Here is a 19312-nt window from a genome sequence, read left to right on the forward strand (position 1 = left end):
TTGAAGCCAGTTTGAAAATTATATTTTTTAGGTAAACATGTTTGGAGAGCAATTCAGTTACATACATTCTGTTGATTTGATAAACATTGCTCTGTCTTCCTAAGGACTTGTATTACAATTTATACATTCTGAAGTGGGTGGCACCTATCTATCTAAAGTTTCTTTGAAGTCACATCTGAGTTTTTGGTGACATTCTTTGTTATGCGGATGGTCATTAACATAGACTTGTCACTTCCAAGTAGTTTGGCTCCTTGGAGGAACAGGTCTTCAGAATCCTAAATAGCAATCTAACAGCTGGAGGTGTAAATGGCTTTTTAACACAACTGTTATACAATATGACTTCTCACAACATATACATCCAATATATCTGCTTAATCATAAATAAATGTTTGATAAATAAAATGGCTGCTTCCCTTTTCCTCATCAATGTTCCTTCTGTTGGCACTATATTACCACAAACAAAACTGTCCCTTCCTACATTGGAGTTCTGGAAACATATCACTGCTATTTCAAGCAATCCACACACTAGTTGTAGTGAACGGTTGGGCCTGTGACCATTGACAGTGTAGCGGTTTCCACTCTGCTGTTCCTGTGTGGTGGCTCCACATCTCATCAACCTTATAAACCGGGGATACAGGAACACCCGAAATTCCAGTTTGTACCCCCATTAAATGGTGGAGATAATCCAGTTGTCTTGGATTGGCACCACTCAAACATTTCCGAACTGCTGCAGCCTCTTCACAGAGAGGGCTTGGAAGAAGACTTGGCTGATTTCTGTGTCCAGGGCTGTTTCTGACCCTGCCCTGAAGGCTTGGTTCCGGATCCAGATTGTTGAGGCCGTCGCCACTGTCTGGAATTAGAAGCACTGGTATTATGAGAGCTGGGGACTTTGCCTTTTTACAGGCAGCAATGTTCTTTCCAACCCCCCCCCCAGATCTTTTGGATATACTTATCCAGATCATCACCAAAAAGGCATTTTTTACATGGCAATTCCGCAGACGATCTCTTTAACCAAAGGATTATGCACTGATATCAGAGCAAACCTTGACATTTGCCTTATGGAGTTCATAAGAGCATCCACTGCAAAGCATAAAGTGCGAGGCAGGTCTGACAAATCTTCCACAGACTCTTTGAGAAGGAACTGTCTTGGCCACTCGCTTCATACGATTTTAAAAGATGACACACTCCTATGGCCGCTATTACTGGTTGTGTCGCAGAACCTGCAACCGCAAAGGATGCTTTCAATAAAGATTCCAAATTTTTATCCGCTGGATTTTTAAAAACCTGGGCATAATCCACAGGATAGGTAAAACTTTTGTTAACCGCAGAAATCGAAGCATCGCGGGTGTATTCCATTTCTTAGAAAAATTTTCCTCCATAGGATACAGTGATGAAAACCTTTTGGGAGGAACAAATATTCTATCAGGATGGTCCCAATCTTTATTTATACATTTCTTGCTCCAAGAGTGGATGTATGGGAAACGTCTGAGGACTTTGAGGAGAACGTAATTAGTCTAAAGAGGAGAAAAACACTTCAGATGTCTCTGGGGGGGGGGGGGGGGATTTGTATTTAGACCAGACCATTTCAGTAAGAGACCGAATGAACAATCTCTGAGCCTGAGAGGTAGATAGAGACTCCTCTGACCCTGACTCCCCAGAAGTGGAAACCTCAGATTGACCTTCCATAGGGTCATCATCAGCTACTTGTTCCACATCCTCTGCCCAATCCTTAACTAACTCAGGGGGTGGCCCCGGTGAGGGAGATCTATCATGTTTATTCCCTTGAGATGCTGCAATGATACCAGCAATCCTACCCTCAAGGCTGGCCAAAGCCACCGCCACCTTCCTTAGTGACGTAGGTCAGAAGTACTAGGAGTAGTTGCTATGCCTGACAACTGCAATGCCTCAGTTTGGCAAGATGCTTTTGGCTCTTCAGGAGGAGTAGACACAGTGGAAACATGGCTAGGACCCTGAAGACATGACGGTGGCATCAGCTGTGCCCCCCCGGCCCATTTTCGGGCAGACATTGCTTTAAAGCAAGACAAACCTGAGGTACTATGTTAACCTCCCTGGCGGTATGATTCTTTCTGATTTTAGGTGCTGAAAGCGGTACCATTATTTTGCATGTAATTCTTAAGAATGAGCAGCCCAAACCAACTATTTACATATGATTTTTTTTTTTTTTTTTTTTTACTGTGCGTTCTTTATAACATCTCGGGTATGATAAAGTTTGAAACACAAAATCATAAATTATAATAAATAAATATAAATAAGATAAAGTATATATGTGTGTGTGTATATACAATATATATATTTATATAAAATGTGTGTGTGTGTGTGTGTATATATATATATATATATATATATATATATATATATATATATATATATATATATATATATATATATATATATATATATATATATATATAGTACAGTAAAACTGCAGGAAAGGGCACTGGGGGGCAAACTAATGTGAATTTATTTTATTTTGTAATGTATCAGTGTGTTTGGTGTGTTTTACTTTTTGAATTTGCCGCCGGTTCCACCCCCCTGTGAGCGTCACGTAGCAGGAGACGGAAGCCGGGGCACAGAGCATCGGGAGGAAGATCTGCCGCCGCACACCGCCGGGATACAACGCTGGATCCCGGGGACAAGGGTGAGTACCCTCTCTTCCAGGATCCAGCGATCTTCCTAGCGGTACCCCGAGTGTGGCTCGGGGTTACTGCTTTTGGCACTGAAATTTAACCCCGAGCCACACTCGGGAATACCGCTAGAAAGGTTAAAGTGTACTCAGAGGCCAGTGCTAAGCTTATACAGCCTAAATGCACACAGCACTAAATTTCCCAGATACAGGACCTGTTTGTGCCAGTAACATAAACCCACCATGACTCACGCAACCCAGCTGCTGCTGCTCTGTGTCCCTAACAGCCTGTGACAGAGGCTAGTGTAAAAGAAGAAAATGGTCTCACACCAACACGGAATCCAATGAAGAAAAGTTCCTTTATTCACATAAGTGGTACAAGGTACAGCAAGGTAGGACATTAGATACGTTTCACACGACTGCTACGTGCTTGTTCACTACCTCTTTCTCACCCTCAGACAGGCCTGGCCCCGCAAGGTGCGTTTTGAAGTGTCGGATGATCAACAGTTTACTTTCCATTTTATCATTCAAAGTTTCATGTGTATTGGCTCTAAAGTGTTATCTTTCAATTGCCTGAAGGTCCGGCTTGTGTACCTTGATTATCCATCATTGTATAATTGAAAGCAGAAAAAGACTCACTGGGCAGGTGTAAAAGTGAGAGCTGAACAATGAAGAGCGATAACACCGCTCAGGCCAGTCAAAGTCCACGATTCAAGGTGGGTGCTGAACCTCGGCTTGCCACCAGGAGAAGCATAAAAGAAAATGGTCGCAAACAACCACGGAATCCAATAAAGAAAAGTTCCTTTAATCTCATAAGTGGTACAAGGTACAGCAGGGTAGGACAGTAGATGCTGCTACGTGCTTGTTCACTACCTGAACAACCTAGTGTGTTGGAGACAGTTCCTTGCAGGACGCGCCAATTTATGCATGTGCTGCGTGATATGTGGCGTCCACATGCAGGCCAATTGCATTAGAACACGCAAAAAGGGAAGCACCTATGTCAGAGACTAAGGTGACCAGCAGTGTAGCTGTGCACAGACCGTCGGGAGACCCATTAGTATTGCCTATTGGTCTCTATTAGTGAGTAGGGAGCCACCGCAGCCTAAAAAATACTAGTATAAAGAGGAAGGGAGGGGCCATAGACCAGCCCCTAAGAACGGCTGCAATAAGGGATGCTCACACCTGCTTCTTTTTCAAAATTGACAAAAAACTTTATTGAAGAGCATAGGACACTTCGTCTAAAAATACCCCGACATGTGGGGAACAATTCACAAATGCATAATATCAGGATACAAAAGGTTATGAACCATGAACATATATGACATAAAAACAAAAAAACGGCCACACATACACACCAGAAGACCAGACAAACAGAAACCATAGCGGGCTGCCTATGTCTCAAATATGGAGACTTGTTAACGCTGCCTGCTCATGGGTTCGTTTGTCGGCATGCCACAATGTAGAATGAATTGTGAACTCATGTGTTTGTCCCACTACTTCACCAATGAATTATCAGAATGGAGTATGAACATCATGTGACTCCACTTTTTCCAAACAGACATGTATTATCTTGATTCACCCATAACTTAATAAATCACATTCTATGTAAAACCTGAACAGCAGGAATTCAAGTGGATATGGATGTTATTCGTCATTCAAACTCGGGATAGGTCATGGCATCCCCTCTTATTGAAGAATTAAAAATAGATAATAGCTTCCAAAACAGTCCCTGTGTTAGAGGGTGTAACTGGAGGAATGTCTGTTAGCTGAGGGAAATGTATTGGAATTGGTGGTAGTCCTTAAATGGACAATTGGACAGTCATCCCAGAGTATGGTGGAGTGCAGGCCACACAATGATGTTAAGGCAATATCAAACCGAGATTGTCATCCAGCAACAATGGGCTCTCCTTAGTATACTAATTTAGGAGCGGGAGCTGGGGAGAGACGCAGGATTGCAATATAACTGCGCAGGCTCACACCAGTATAAAGCTGTATCTAATACTTGGCAAGATAGTGTTAGCCCACATATGGCCGTTTACTGCATTGGACAGGGCTTACAAGGTGCTCAATACAGCCGGTGTTCACTGCCCTTTCTCCATCCCCTTATGCTGTATAGCAATTGCTCACCGTTTACATGCTTTCCTGGGGGTAGAGCTCGCCTGTTGACCATCGGATGGTGTGGATGAGGAGGAGGCTCGGTTAGTGATTGCTTCTCCGGCGTGCCCCGAAGGATCGGCGTGTGCCGCGCATCGCGGTTTCAAGACGCCTTCAGCTGGAGCAGATTGGTGGCTCTTCCCATTAGAACACGCCCACCATGCGGCGTGTGCCTGTACTTATAGGCAAAGAATCCTGTGCGATCAAGGCAGAGGCGAACATCCTGACGCTTATACGCTAGGGCGACCACAACAAACAAATGGGGTAAGAGCAGCTTAGGCTGAATCTTGTTTGTCACAGCTGATACTTTTTGAGCAATCACACAATATGCAAGGAAATAAGGATTTAAATCAACAATCCTACAACTGCCTTAACAAGATATAACTTGTAAGCATAAAATCCTTAGACTCATGGAGGGATGCATATGGCACATGGTCTCTATTATCTTTAAAAGGAACAATGCATAAAATATTTACAATTTTGCATTTATGCCAGAAGATTTTACCTTCAAGGTTTGCTGAGACGGTAAATATTTTATATTGGACTCACCAGTCCGGCCACAGGATTCTGTTTAGAAACACGAATCCATTCTTCACCCATCATGGCGAGCATTGTCTTAGTGACCTTCAAGGACTGGGTCCCCTGTGTTTTAGAGGGGCCATGGCCTTGAATCTGTAGAGCACTCTGCACAGAGCACCTTTGGGGTTTGGTATTCCAAGGGTCCGGATCCCTGGGTCCAGCACCTAAAAAAGACAGAATTACAGGCAAAACCTCGTATCTGCTTCCCGAGGCTCAGGTACCATCTTTTAAGTCCATTGACTGTTTAGGATGGATCTGATGGCTAACCCCTTAGATTCAGTGATCATTGATCGGGGTATGTAGCATATTTTCTGTCTTCTTTGCAGAGAAATATAGAGAGACTCTCCACAGTGACCATCACCTTTAGACACTGGCTAAAAAACTGAGGCACTTCCTGTGTTTGGGGGGGTATAGGAGGCATCAATTCTGCCTAAAGGTCGCTATATAACCCATATGTTATGACTCATGGCTCTGTGTCCCATGATGAATGAAAAGAAATGGGATTTCTGACTTACCGTAAAATCCATTTCTCTGATGTTCATTGATGGATACAGCACCCACCCCTCTGTGGAGTTGGCTTTCTTCTGACACTGCTTGTAACAAAACTGAGTGCCTATAGCTGAGAGTGGGTGTATACCCCCTGGGACTGCCCATAGGCGTAGTCAAGCTTTTTCCTGCCTAGTGTCCTATTCCTGTAGAGGGCAGTATAACCCAATGGTTAAAAAAGAAGCAGGAGCTTTGTCTGTCAATGAACATCAGAGAAATGGATTTTACGGTAAGTCTAAAATCTAATTTTTTTGCTAGAAAACTACTTAGAACCCCCAAAAGTTATGTTTTTTTTAAGCAGAGGCCCTAGAGAATAAAATGGTGGGTGTTGCATATTTTATGTCACATAATATTTATGCATCGTTTTTTAAAACACAATTTTATTTAATTGGAATCTTAATGCAAAAAAAAACACAATACCCAATTGTTTGGTAAAATCTTAATCTGTTTTTTTTTTTTTTTTAAACGTGACTGAACTGATGAAACTAACTACGTATGAAAAGGGGCCTAAGTGCATTCAGGTGGATTATACCGTGTTTTTTGAGGACAAACTGGGATTTCATTTAGGCCCCTTTCACACATGCAGACCGCTTGTCCGTTATTCATCCATCTCTTGACGGATGAAAAAAGGACATCTAGCATATGTATGGAAAAACTGATGTAAATGGATAATTTACTTCCGCTTCCATCAACATCCATTTTTTGGAATGGATGAAAGCCCTATTTTTCTTTGATTAAAAAAATGGATCAGATGAGAAACGGATGTAAACGGTCCATTTTAGCATGAAAAAATAGCTCTGGGACTCAAGTGGTTATAGACTAGCTGGTGGATCTAAAAAACAGATGAAAACTGATGAAAACTAACGGTCCGCATGCGTGAAAGGGGCCTTAGTAGCTGTGATGAAATGTGCAGATTTACTAACACATGCCGAAGTTGGCAAACTGTGTCCAAGTGTTAGAATTTGTTTTTCCTTTGTCATGAAGGGTAAAGAATATGACATGAAAATTTTCATGCTTGGAGTACAAACTTGCTTGTTCTGTCATACCTGTAATCTCTGCTCTGTCCTTTCTTCCTCCAGATCCCCAGTGGGTTCTCTTTCCTACATGCCTCGTGCAGCCTCTGAGGCCTTTCCCTGTGGAGGAGTGATGGTGGGGACCCTAAAAGGAGCGTGTTTTTGGGAGATGAAGGATGCCCAGTACAAGCCACATTTACTGCCCCTGGAGTCTGGTGGATGTACTGACATCCAGACAGATAGCAGCACGAGGCAATGCCTGATCACCTACCGGCCAGGTAAATACATGGCCATTTCAAATGTAGCCCCAAGAAGACCTTTCTATCTTGCTAAATCTAGTGCACTTTACCAATTTCTAAATTCGCTATTGGCTTCATGCAAAGGACTTGCAGCTCATAACTAATGCATATGACAGATGAATTTCCAAATTACATTCTGTGACCTGGAATTGTGTAATTTCTTCTTTTTTTACTGTACTGCTTGTGAAAGTGCATGTAAACCCATCAGAACAACCTACTGCATGTGTTTGGTAAATAAGGTCCTAACAATAACTGAATATAAATTGCAAAATTTACTAAGTTCTGATACTTTTTTTTTTTTTGTCAGGTTTTTGTTTTGCTGTGTCACTTTGGTGAGATTCCTCTTCACTTTCTGTCCCATAGCCAAACAGGAAGTGAGAGGAATTCCCTCAAAAGAGAGGGGATATCGGGGTGTCACCAGAAGTAGTGTCCCCATTGGAAGATTTCACTTCTATTACTGTTCCAGTGTCAACCCAAAATGTTATATTTTTTTACTTTCACTTTTGATAAAAACGGTAAGCAGGACAAATGGGGAGAGTGACTCTCCTAACGGGGGCACAGACAGCAATAAAAGCTGACGTGTTCTAATCCCTCTCCTCTTGATCCAAAATGAAGGAGAAAAAAAAGTATAGCCTTTGGTTGAACTTTAAAGTTACCAAATGTATTTAATATGTGGACCTACCAAAACCACGCACTACATTTCAAGACAAACAGGACTTTGTACTTCTTGCTGGTAGATCTAAAGAAGGTTGTACAATACAATTGTAGAGTGTATGGCCAGTTTTAGGAAAGGAGAGTAAATTGACGAAGTATGATTGGTAAAATGAGAGTTTTTGTTTTTTAATCGGTGACCTGTACATGCTCTATTGACAGATCGGACCCATGACTACACGCGCTGCGTGATGATGAAACTCACCAAAAACCGCCTGGGAAATTCTGCAGATATGTACAAATGTTCCTGTAGCCCAGTACAGACCTTCAATGGGGGGACCACCTGTAAACAGCTGACCAAGAATGCCATATTCCAGAGTCCAGACCTTGGCTGCGGTATGCTGGTGTGCGCCGGAGACGAGTCCTCCAACTCTGCCATGGTAAGAAATGTGCAACCCTTCTATTTACATGCAGCGTTACTATATATAGAAGACCTCATGGTTGGCCTGTGATATCACCAAAGTGCCACAGTTCAGACCTACATTCAGAATATGTAACAAAAGAAAAGACTGTCAAATATTGTGAGTGTGTTACAGGTGTAGGTAGAGGCTGTGCACGTTTTGCAGGTGTAAGCAAAGGTTGGGGATGTGTTACAAGAGACTGCTAGTAGGGATGCACCAATACCAATTTCTCTTTCGGTCATTGACTGACACAGCTTCAGATCGTCTTAACCGCTGGGTTATACTGCCCCCTACAGGAGTAGGACACTAGGCAGGAAAAAAGTCTGGCTATGCCCATGGGCAGTCCCTGGGGATATACTCCCTCTCTCTGCTATAGGCATCCAGTTTTTTTTCTGCCTAGTTAGGAGTAAGGACCTAGTATCTTGCTGGGATCTTTGGTCCTGGCAATTTTTTCTATTTAGATAGAATTTTTTTTCTCCTGGATTTTCCCTGTGAGACCTATAATCAACAGCTGGACTGGACAACGGGCTGGATAATCTAGATCCAGTGCTCACCCCAGTCTGGCCAGCGAGCACGCGCAGACTTCAGCTCCGCACTTGGTCGGCTGTGATATAGCCCCACCGGACGCGGGCTCGCCTACGAGTTAAAAGCCTTGCAGCATTGCTTCTGGCCAACAGCCCCCCCATTTTGATAGAGAGGCGTTCTGTCTGGAGCGGTGCCCGCCTGGTTTGGTGAGTAGCTGTCCCTCCTCTCCCCCTAAAGGGTTGTGGGCTGGACGTGGGCCCCTCCTTGGAACGGTCGGACCTCCGGCTTCCCCTCCTTCCCATTTAGGCACCCCCTTGTCTTCTGTTCCCCATCCTACCCCCCGCCACATAAGTTGGGGCTGTGTGGGTTGTCTGATCCACCTCCTGGAGTGGGGCAGGGTGCTATGCTAGGCCCCCTGTCCTGCCTGGGTCTGTCCTTGAGTCCTGGGTCCCTGTAAGCCTCGTGGGGCCGCCATTTTGTTGTAGCCCGTGTGTTTCTATACACGGCGGCCATGTTTGTGTAGTCCGGCGGCCATTTTGCGGTGGTTTGTCATTGAAAATAGTGGTGGCCATGACAGTTGGAGCCCTGAGGGCGGCGATTTCGATGGTGGGAGCCCCTCCTCACCCTCTGGTGCTGACTCCTGGATCCTGTCACTTCCTGATCGCCGCGCATGCATCGCAGATTATCATGGTAGCAGCAGGTACCTGTTTATGCTGGGTGGTGAGTCTGGTGGGGTTCTCCCTCTCTCTGCTGAGAATCGCTTGGTGCTTTGTGCCTGGCGACCGAGTGGTGCTGCCAACGTGGTGGAGATTGTCCCTTGTAGTGTTTTTCACTTTTTCTGGGGTCCCCCTGGTGACCCATGGAGTCTTTGGAGCACATCTTCCCACCTGATCCTTCTCTGAGGCTGTGGGGCTCTCCAAGTCCCAACCATCCATTGATGCACTGACGGCGGTCCTAGAGTCCTTTGTGTCCCGGGTGGAGGTGGTCTTCTGGCGATGGGCTAGCAAAAAGAACCCCCTGCCTCATCTGTCTCATCAGATCCTGAATCTGATTCGGCCGCCATGAACATGGGTCACCCTGCTGGGTCTACAACCACACGCCCCGAATCCTCTGATAGTGAGGATGATTCCTCCACGTCTGCAACCGCGCACAACAAGGCGCTGTTGGAAGCACTGATTGTATCGGTGCGTGAGACCTTGAAGATGGGAGGATGCAGCTGTGACGGAGGCGCAGGTCCCCTTTTGGCACTCACAAGCTATCCAGAGAGGCAAAGGTGTTTCCATTCCCTGCCTATTGTGATAGAATTGTCGCTAAAATGTGGGGATGACCAAAACGTCCCCATGGGGTACCTAAGCGCCTTACTGGACATTACCACTATGAGGAGTCCCTTCTTAAGAAGTGGACTGTTCCACCAGTGGTGGACCCTCCGTTTTCGGGATTGAACAAGGCAATCATGATTCCGGTTGAAGAGTCCCCGGCCTTTAAGGATCCGGCTGACAGGAAGGCAGAGGCTGTGGCTCGCAATAAGTACACTCTGGCTGGTTTGGCACTGAGGCCGGTATTTACTATTGCCCTGGTGTTGCAAACTCTGACCAAGTGGGCTAAGCTGTTTATGCCGTGACCTGGAGGGAGAACAGCTCCCCCCTGCCTTTGCTGAGCTGGCGGACTGGCTGGTCCAGGGGCTGCAGTTTATCTGTGATGCCTTTTTGGATGCGGCTCCACTAGTGGTTCGGCTCTCTGTTTGGCAGTGGTCCTTCAGCGTGTCTTTTGGCTCAAATGCTACTCTGCGGACCAGACTTCTAAAAAGGCCTTGACTGATCTTCCCTTTCAAGGAGATTGCCTGTCTGGAGCTACCCTGGATATCATCATAAAAGGCCTTCCTTTTCGGCTCATAAGAAGTTTTTTGTCATCCCTCAGGGTCGACTGACAAGGACCCGAAGCCTTTCAGGGCCTCCTCTGGAGGATCCAATTGAACCTGGTCTGGCAAGCTGAGAATGGGCTTCTCCAGAACTGCAGACAAGGCTCGTTCAGCATGAAGGTGCGCCCCCACCCGTATCAGGGGTGGGGGGACGTTTTTGCTTGTTTCCGGACCCGTGGACTTCCCTGGTGCAAGGCAAGTGGGTCCACAAAGTAATTTGGCTTGGCTACAAGATCGAGTTTCCATCTTGTCCCCCGGCAAGGTTTTTTCCTCCCGACTTGTGCCTGTCCCCGGACCGCTTACTGGATCTGTTTTCTGTTTGGGGTGGTACAAGACCTGTTACATCAAGGGGTGATTGTCCCGGTTCCAACTTCAGAACGTTTTCAGGGTTTTTACTCAAACCTGTTTACAGATCCCAGGAAAGAAGGCAAAGTGCATCCAATCCTGTACCTTAATGTGCTGAACTGCTTTGTGCGGATGCAGAAGTTCACAATGAAGTCCATTCGCATGGTGGTGGCATCCCTGCATCAGGGGGATTTCCTCGCCTCTATCGACATCAAGGAGGCTTACCTTCACATTCCAATATGTGCCAGTCACCAGCGCTTCCTCCTCTTTGCCGTGGGAGAGGAGCATTATCAGTTTGTGGCGTTACCCTTTGGTCTCACCTCTGCTCCTTGGGTCTTTACAAAAGTGTTAGACCCGGTACTAGCTTTGCTATGCCAATGGGGTATCGCGGTACTGGGCTACTTGGACGATCTCCTTCTGTGAGCGGAGTCTCCTCCTGCCCTGCTTGAAAACCTAAAGATCACAATACGAACTATGCGGGAGTTCAGCTAGATTCAGAATTTTTAGAAGTCTGCCCTGGTTTCGTCCACAAAGCTGGACTATCTGGGCCTGACTCTGGACTCAGCCTTAGCCAGAGTGCTCCTTCCTCTGGACAAACTCCAGAAATGGCAGGCTACAATTCGTCTTCTGCTGTCCAACAGATGGTCATCCCTCTGGACTTGGATGCGGATGTTGGGCCTGATGGTGTCTACCTTCGAGGTGGTTCGGTTTGCACAGTTCAATACAAGGTCCCTGCAAAGGAAGATTCCGACCAAATGGGACAAGACTCCACAGTCTTTGGACAATCAGATTGAGCTGAGTTGGGGAACGAAGAAGTCCCTGATATGGTGGCTTCATTCTCCGGCGTGTCGGCTGGGCAAATCCTTCCTCCCCAGTGGTCACAACGGATGCCAGCCTGTCTCGCTGGGTAGGCGCCCTCGGTAAGTATTCTGCTCAGGGGATCTGGACACTGGAAGAGTCCAGACTACCAATCAATGTCTTGGAACTCTGAGCGATCAGACTGTGTCTGGACGATTGAACGGATCGTCTTCAGGGTTGTCAGTGCGCATTCAATCGGACAATGCCAATCACCAAGGGGGCACGAGAAGTGTCCTGGTCGGCTCTGGAGGTAGCCGGCATTCTAAGGTGGGCAGAATGATTTGTTCCAGCCCTCTCTGCCGTTCACATTCCCGGGGTGGAAAACTGGCAGGCGGATTACCTCAGTCGGCAGGCGTTGTACCAAGGGGAGTGGTCCCTTCATTCGGAGGGGTTTCATCAGTTGTGTCGCCGGTCGGCTGGCTGGCTGGCACCCTGTGGTGGCTAACTTGCGGGCACCCTTTGGTGGGTGGGTGGCTGGCACTCTTTGGTAGCTGGCTGGCTGGCACCCTGTGGTGGGTGGCTGGCTGACTGGCACCCTGTGGTGGATGGGTGGCTGGCTGGCACCCTGTGGTGGGTGGGTGGCTGGCTGGGACCCTTTGGGGGCTGGCTGGCTGGCACCCTGTGGTGGGTGGCTGGCTTGCACCCTGTGGTGGGTGGCTGGCTGGCACCCTTTGGTGGCTGGCACCCTGTGTGGGTGGCTGGCTGGCACCTTGTGGTGAGGGGCTGGCTGGCACCCTGTTGTGGCGTGGTGGCTGCCTGGCTGGCACCCTTTGGTGGGTGGCTGGCTGGCACCCTGTGTGGTGGGTGGCTGGCTGGCTGGTACAGGGCCTGTGGCTGGCTGGCTGGTACAAGCCTGTGGGTGTGTGCGAGTGGCTGGCTGTCACCGGGCAGCTGTGGGTGGGTGGCCGCGGCAGCTGTGTTAAACGCACTGCACTGTGACTGGTCAATGTACCGTATGATTGAGAAAGAATCACTCACTGTCCCGACTGTGCAGAGACTCCAGTATGTGGCCACGGCAGCTGTAAAACACACTGTGCGCACTGTGAGACTCCAAGATGAGGCTGAGGAAGGCGGCCTAAGAAGGCTGCAGAAGCTGTCCCAGACTCCCAGTGCGTGGAGATGCGCTTGGCGCAACATACGCGATGACGTCATGGCAATATCAGTAACCGCCGAGGCCAATTCCGATATATTTTGGAGAGTGCATATCGGCCCTCGATATATCGGTGTTGCTGATAATCAGTCGATCCCTACTTGGTACACCGATGCGGCTGGTCACCGATGTTTCTTGGAAGCTTCCTCTCAGGGAGGATCTGCTGTCCCAAGTACCGATCTTCCATCCTGCTTTACAGTCGCTGGCTTTGACAGCTTGGTTGTTGAACACCAGGTGCTGAAGTATAGAGGTTTATCTGAGTCGGTGATTCCTACACTGTTAAAATCTAGGAAATCTACTTCTAGGAGGCTTCACATCGTGCGTGGAATGTACATTGTGTGAGTCTCTTGACCTTCCTTCAACGGGGGGTTGAAAAGAAATTGGCCTTGAGTACCATCAAGGGCCAGGAGGTGTCTGCTTTGGCGGTCTTCTTCCAACTACCTTTGGCCACTCACTCCCTGATGCGCACCTTTCTTCAGGGTTTTTGGTTCCTCCAGTGCGGGCTCCGTTGCTGCCTTGGGACCTCAGTTTGGTGCTTTCGGTTCCTCCAGAAGCCTTCCTTTGAGAATCTTCGGGAGATTCCCCTGCTTACGCTGTCCCAGAAGGTGGCCTTTTTGGTGGCTGTCACCTCTGTGTGCAGGGTATAAGAACTGGCGGCCTTATTGCGTCGTTCACCTTACCTGGTGATTCACAGTGATAAGGTGATTCTTCGCTCCTGTCTGTCTTTCCTTCCAAAGGTTGTCTCTGATTTTCATTTGAATGAAGACATTGTGTTGCCTTCCCTGTGTCCCAGGCCTAAACATCCAAAGGAAATTGCCTTGCATGCCTTGGATGTGGTCCGGGAAATTAGAGTTACCTGGCAGCTACGGAATCTTTCAGGAAGTCAGTCTCTCTCTTTATGCTCATGGATGGACCTCGTAAAGTATTGTCCGCTTCCTCTGCTACCATTTCCAGATGGATCAGGCAAACCGTTTTTCAGGCCTATTCCATCAAGGGTCAGGTTTCTCCTTTCCCTGTTAAGGTGCACTGTACTCGGGCGCTTAGTGCCTTCTGGGCTTTCCATCATCAGACGTCAGTGACGCAGGTTTGCAAGGCAGCTACTTGGTCGTCGGTGCACACTTTCACAAAGTTTTAGAAAGTGGATGTGTTTGCATCTGCGAATGCTTCTTTTGGCCACAAGGTTTTGCAGGCTGATGTTGAGAGGACCTGATCCTCTTCAAGGGTGTATTGTTTTTTTTCAGATGGGCTCCAGTTGTTTTGGTTGAGCTCATGTGTGAATTTTTTTGCTGTTCCCACCCCTCATGTTTAACACTACTTTGGGATGTCCTAACGGTTATGAAGATCTGAAGCTTTGTCCGTCAATGAACAAAAAGAAAATTGGATTTCTCTATCGTTCATCGATAGACGCAGCTCCATCTCTTCAGAGACCATTGGGTTTTACTCCTCCAATAAGAAATAGGCACTAGACAGGAAGAAAGTTTAACCACGCCTATGGGGGCTGTCCCTGCAGGCATAACCCCACACACTCTGCTATCGGCAATCAGTTTGTTTCTGCCTAGTTTTAGGAATAGGACCTAGCTCCCTGCTGGGACTTCGGTCTTCACTCTTAATAGGGAAATTTGTGTTAGTTGGTATTTTTTATTTTTTTCACAAGACGGACCAAGATCCAGAGGAACTACAAGCAACAGCCGGCTATGGTTTTGCACTGGATAATCTAGATCCTTAAGGTCTCCCACCCTGGCCAGCGGGTTTTCACCTTTGGGGGTGGTAATATTGCAACCGGTGTGGCGCTTAATCGGTGGGGGTGGCTTGTCCTGCAGGGGTCCCTGTTTAAGGACCTTCCGATGCCTACTGTTCTAGGCCCCTTTTGTGCGGGAACACCCATTGGTGGAAGCCCTTATAGTTTGAGTGAGGGAAACTTTAAAATTGGCTAATGACTCCACAGCGCCAGGGTACGCAGGTGTCTTTTTGGCTCCCGCAGATCCCATGAATCAGGCAAGGTGTTCCCTTGTCCAGAATTGTTTCACAATATTGTGGATGAACAATTGCGGCACATTAAGCATATGCTGGGGCTGCCTAAGCGGTTTGCACGCCGTTACCCCTTTGCGGAGGCAATGTCCACTAGGTCCAGGGTAAATAAGCGACGCTGGTACCGGTGGAAGAGTCACCAACTTTTACAGACCCAGTGGATAGATGGGTGGAGTCTTTGTCCCTCCATCTCCACGTGATAAAGGGTTCCATTTTTAAAGACTACCTTTGTGAATGTTCTGGTGGCGCAGACGTGGAACTAATGGACCAGTTGGCTCAATCATTGGTGTTCATGTGTGATACATCCCTGGATGCAGCTCCGTTGGTGGCCAGGGGGTAGACAGTGGGGATTGCTATTAGGCGCATGGTGTGGCTATAAAACTGTGGCTATAAAACTCCGAAAAGGCCTTGACTGATCTTCCCGTCACAGGGGAGAGGCTGTTTGGATCCTCTCTGGATGAGTTGATCAAAGGTATCACAGGTGGTAATCATACTCTTCTTCCTCCAATCATCTAAGGGCAAGGCACCACGTCCAAGGCGGGGGCGTTCCTTTACTGCTCATGAATGTCTTTTTCGTGCCTCCAGGTCGCAAGAAAAAAGGTAAACCGTTCAGGTCTTCTGGGGATTCCAAGAAGCCATGGTCGGGAAACTCGAAGCCCGGCAGTCTGGATCTGCAGACAAGTCCTCATCTGCATGAAGGGGCACCCTCACCTGCTTCTGAGGTGGGGGGACGTCTTTGTTTCTTTTCGGAACCCTGGACCTCTTTGATTCAGAACAGATGGGTTCACGAATTGATCCACTCAGGATACAAGATCGAATTCCGATCTCGACCGTCGGACAGGTTCTTCCCGTCCAATCTCCACCTATCTCCAGACTGGTTAAGGAACTTGCAAGGGGCGGTACACGATTTACTGTCGCAAGAAGGATTGTACCGGTTCCTGCTCAGGAACATTTTCAGAGGTGTTATTCAAACCTGTTCACCCAGAAAGGAGGGCAAGGTGCGCCCAATCCTGAATCTCAAAGCCTTGAACTGCTTCATGTGGGTACAGAAGTTTCGGATGGAATTCATCCGCATGGTAGTGGTATCGCTGCTCGTTTGAAGCACCTGAAGCTTTTGGGAGGCTTTTATACAGCTTTAGCTTTGATTTGTGTTGGAGAAATTGCAGGTATCTCGGCGCCCCCACATTTGTGCCTCCCAATGGGAATACCTGTAGCTTTTCTTGTAGTTCACTTACAGTGCAATAGTGAGCATTTTCTCTGACATCTTTATTAGAGAAAAAGGAGAGGTGTTCCAGGCTTTCATGAAGTCACATGATGTACAGCCATAGTCAGGAACCCTTCTCTTCCTTTATGCAATAGGAAGAGATACTACTTAGGGTGAACTCAAAACTCCACCTCCACCTACATGTGCCAAGACTACAGGGGACCCATCTTCGTCCCAAATGCATAAACTGAAAGAAGCTGCACCACAGGCCAAATCGTTATTTTCTTTTTCAATATACAGTCAGGTCCATAAATATTGGGACATTGACACAACTCTTATCTTTTTAGCTCTATACACCCCCACAATGGATTTGAAATGAAACAAACAAGATGTGCTTTAACTGCAGACTTTCAGCTTTATTTTGAGGGTATTTACATCCAAATCAGGTGAAAGGTGTAGGAATTACAACAGTTTGTATATGTGCCTCCCACTTTTTAAGGGACCAAAAGTAATGGGACAATTAGCTGCTCAGCTTTTCCATTGCCAGGTGTGTGTTCTTCCCTCATTATCCCATTTACAAGGAGCAGATAAAAGGTCCAGAGTTCATTTCAAGTGTGCTATTTGCATTTGGTATCTGTTGCTGTCAACTCTCAATATGAGATCCAAAGAGCTGTCACTATCAGTGAAGCAAGCCATATTAGGCTGAAAAAAAAAAAACAAAACAAACCCATCAGAAAAATAGCAAAAACATTAGGTGTGGCCAAATCAACTGTTTGGAACATCATTAAAAAGAAAGAACTCACCGGTGAGCTCAGCAACACCAAAAGACCCGGAAGACCACGGAAAATGGGTGGATGACCCAAGAATTCTTTCCCTGGTGAAGAAAACACCCTTCACAACAGCTGGCCAGATCAAGAACACTCTCCAGGAGGTAGGTGTATGAGTGTCAAAGTCAACCATCAAGAGAAGACTTCACCAGAGTGAATACAGAGGGTTCACCACAAGATGTAAACCATTGGTGAGCCTCAAAAACAGGAAGGCCAGATTAGAGTTTGCCAAACAACATCTAGAAAAGCCTTCACAGTTCTGGAACAACATCCTATGGACAGATGAGACCAATATCAACTTGTACCAGAGTGATGAGAAGAGAAGAGTATAGAGAAGGAAAGGAATTGCTCATGATCCAAAGCATACCCTTTCATCAGTGAAGCATGGTGGTGGTAGTGTCATGGCGTGGGCATGTATGGCTGCCAATGGAACTGGTTCTCTTGTATTCATTGATGATATGACTGCTGACAAAAGCAGCAGGATGAATTCTGAAGTGTTTTGGGCAATATTATCTGCTCATATTCAGCCAAATGCTTCAGAACTCATTGGACGGCACTTCACAGTGCAGATGGACAATGACCCGAAGCATACTGCGAAAGCAACCAAAGAGTTTTCAAGGGAAAGAAGTGGAAAGAAGAAAGAATGTTATGCAATGGCCAAGTCAATCACCTGACCTGAATCCGATTGAGCATGCATTTCACTTGCTGAAGACAAAACTGAAGGGAAAATGCCCCAAGAACAAGCAGGAACAGAAGACAGTTGCAGTAGAGGCCTGGCAGAGCATCACCAGGGATGAAACCCAGCCTCTAATGATGTCTATGCGTTCCAGACTTCAGGCTGTAATTGACTGCAAAGGATTTGCAACCAAGTATTAAAAAGTGAAAGTTTGATTTATGATTGTTAATCTGTCCCATTACTTTTGGTCCCTTAAAAAGTGGGAGGCACATATACAAACTGTTGTAATTCCAACACCGTTCACCTGATTTGTATGTAAATACTCTCAAATTAAAGCCGAAAGTCTGCAGTTAAAGCATATGGTGTTTGTTTAATTTCAAGTCCATTGTGGTGGTGTAGAGCCAAAAAGATTAGAATTGTGTCGATGTCCCAATATTTATCATATAGAAAACCATGCATTACAAATAACACCATTCAGTAGACCCTGCTGCTCCTCCAGTGTGTTCACCAAGGGAGAGGCTTAATCTTGAAGATCTGAAATTAAACCCCTCCGTGTTTAAAGAAACTAGGTTTTGTGGTTTGCCATGCACAGTTCCCTAGGGAATAAACTTTGATGAAAGGAAGTATTACACAGTTGTGCAGCTTCTTTTGCTTTGGATTTAAGCATTTATTTTTCTAATGTTCGGGTGATATGATGCTCAAGTGTAAGTAGAACCTTTAGCAGAGAACACATGGGCATCTGACTGTTGTAGTGTGAAGGCAATAGGGTGGGTACCAGGGGTCTATGCTGTAAAGTTGGATTAGGCAGACTGTGGGCTCTGAATGACGGGTGAGCTGTGAGCTGGGATTTGATAAGGTAGTTCATTTGGGGAAAGGTGATCTGTACCAGGGGTTCTCTATGTGATATGAAGCTGCTTTTGTCATTGTTCAAGCCCTAGATTCATAAAACTTCTAAATGTCTACCAATCCCAGCATTTGTCTCTTCTTCATTCCAGCTTTGGCACGCCAAGAGTGGCAGCCTCATTCAGAAACTACAAGCTGACCAACCGGTGTTGGACATCTGCCCCGTGAAGGTGAACCAGACCAACCTGCTGGCCACCCTGACCGAAAAGAAGGTGAATATCTACAGATGGGAGTGACGGACAGATTCACCTTGGTGCCCCCCTGTCCACAATGAACTGCATTCCCTATTGTGACTTAAATAAAACATTTTTTTTGTGTTTTTGTGTTCCTATAGAGAACCTGCAGTGTAGGAACATTATTTTATATATGTTTAGTAGATGGAAACCTTTTCAGGACAACCACCGGGGGGAAACGAGCGGAATGCCTCATGTGGGCTCTGTAGACAGCTGTGTTCATCTCATCATATGAGGGATCTGGGGACACATGTCTTTAAGGAAATTTACTCTCACGTCTGGTTTCTTCTCTAGGACA

The 19312-nt window shown here is 46.5% G+C and overlaps 1 protein-coding gene across 1 annotated transcript in view; it reads left to right on the top strand.

The window, feature by feature from the left end:
- LOC309554631 (E3 ubiquitin-protein ligase rfwd3.S-like) overlaps positions 1–19017 on the top strand; it is a gene marked incomplete at both ends in the record, with an annotated part of 97074 nt that extends 78057 nt beyond the window's left edge. Inside the window, 3 exons of the mRNA XM_082256349.1 lie at positions 7003–7214; positions 8109–8326; positions 18874–19017. Coding sequence (XP_082112475.1) covers positions 7003–7214; positions 8109–8326; positions 18874–19017 — 574 coding nt within the window. The remainder of the gene's footprint in view (positions 1–7002; positions 7215–8108; positions 8327–18873) is intronic.
- Positions 19018–19312: the final 295 nt, after the last annotated feature.

The sequence above is a fragment of the Pelophylax lessonae genome (genome assembly GCF_965119305.1).
Source record: "Pelophylax lessonae genome assembly, chromosome: 4".
In the NCBI taxonomy this organism is placed as follows: Eukaryota; Metazoa; Chordata; class Amphibia; order Anura; family Ranidae; genus Pelophylax; species Pelophylax lessonae.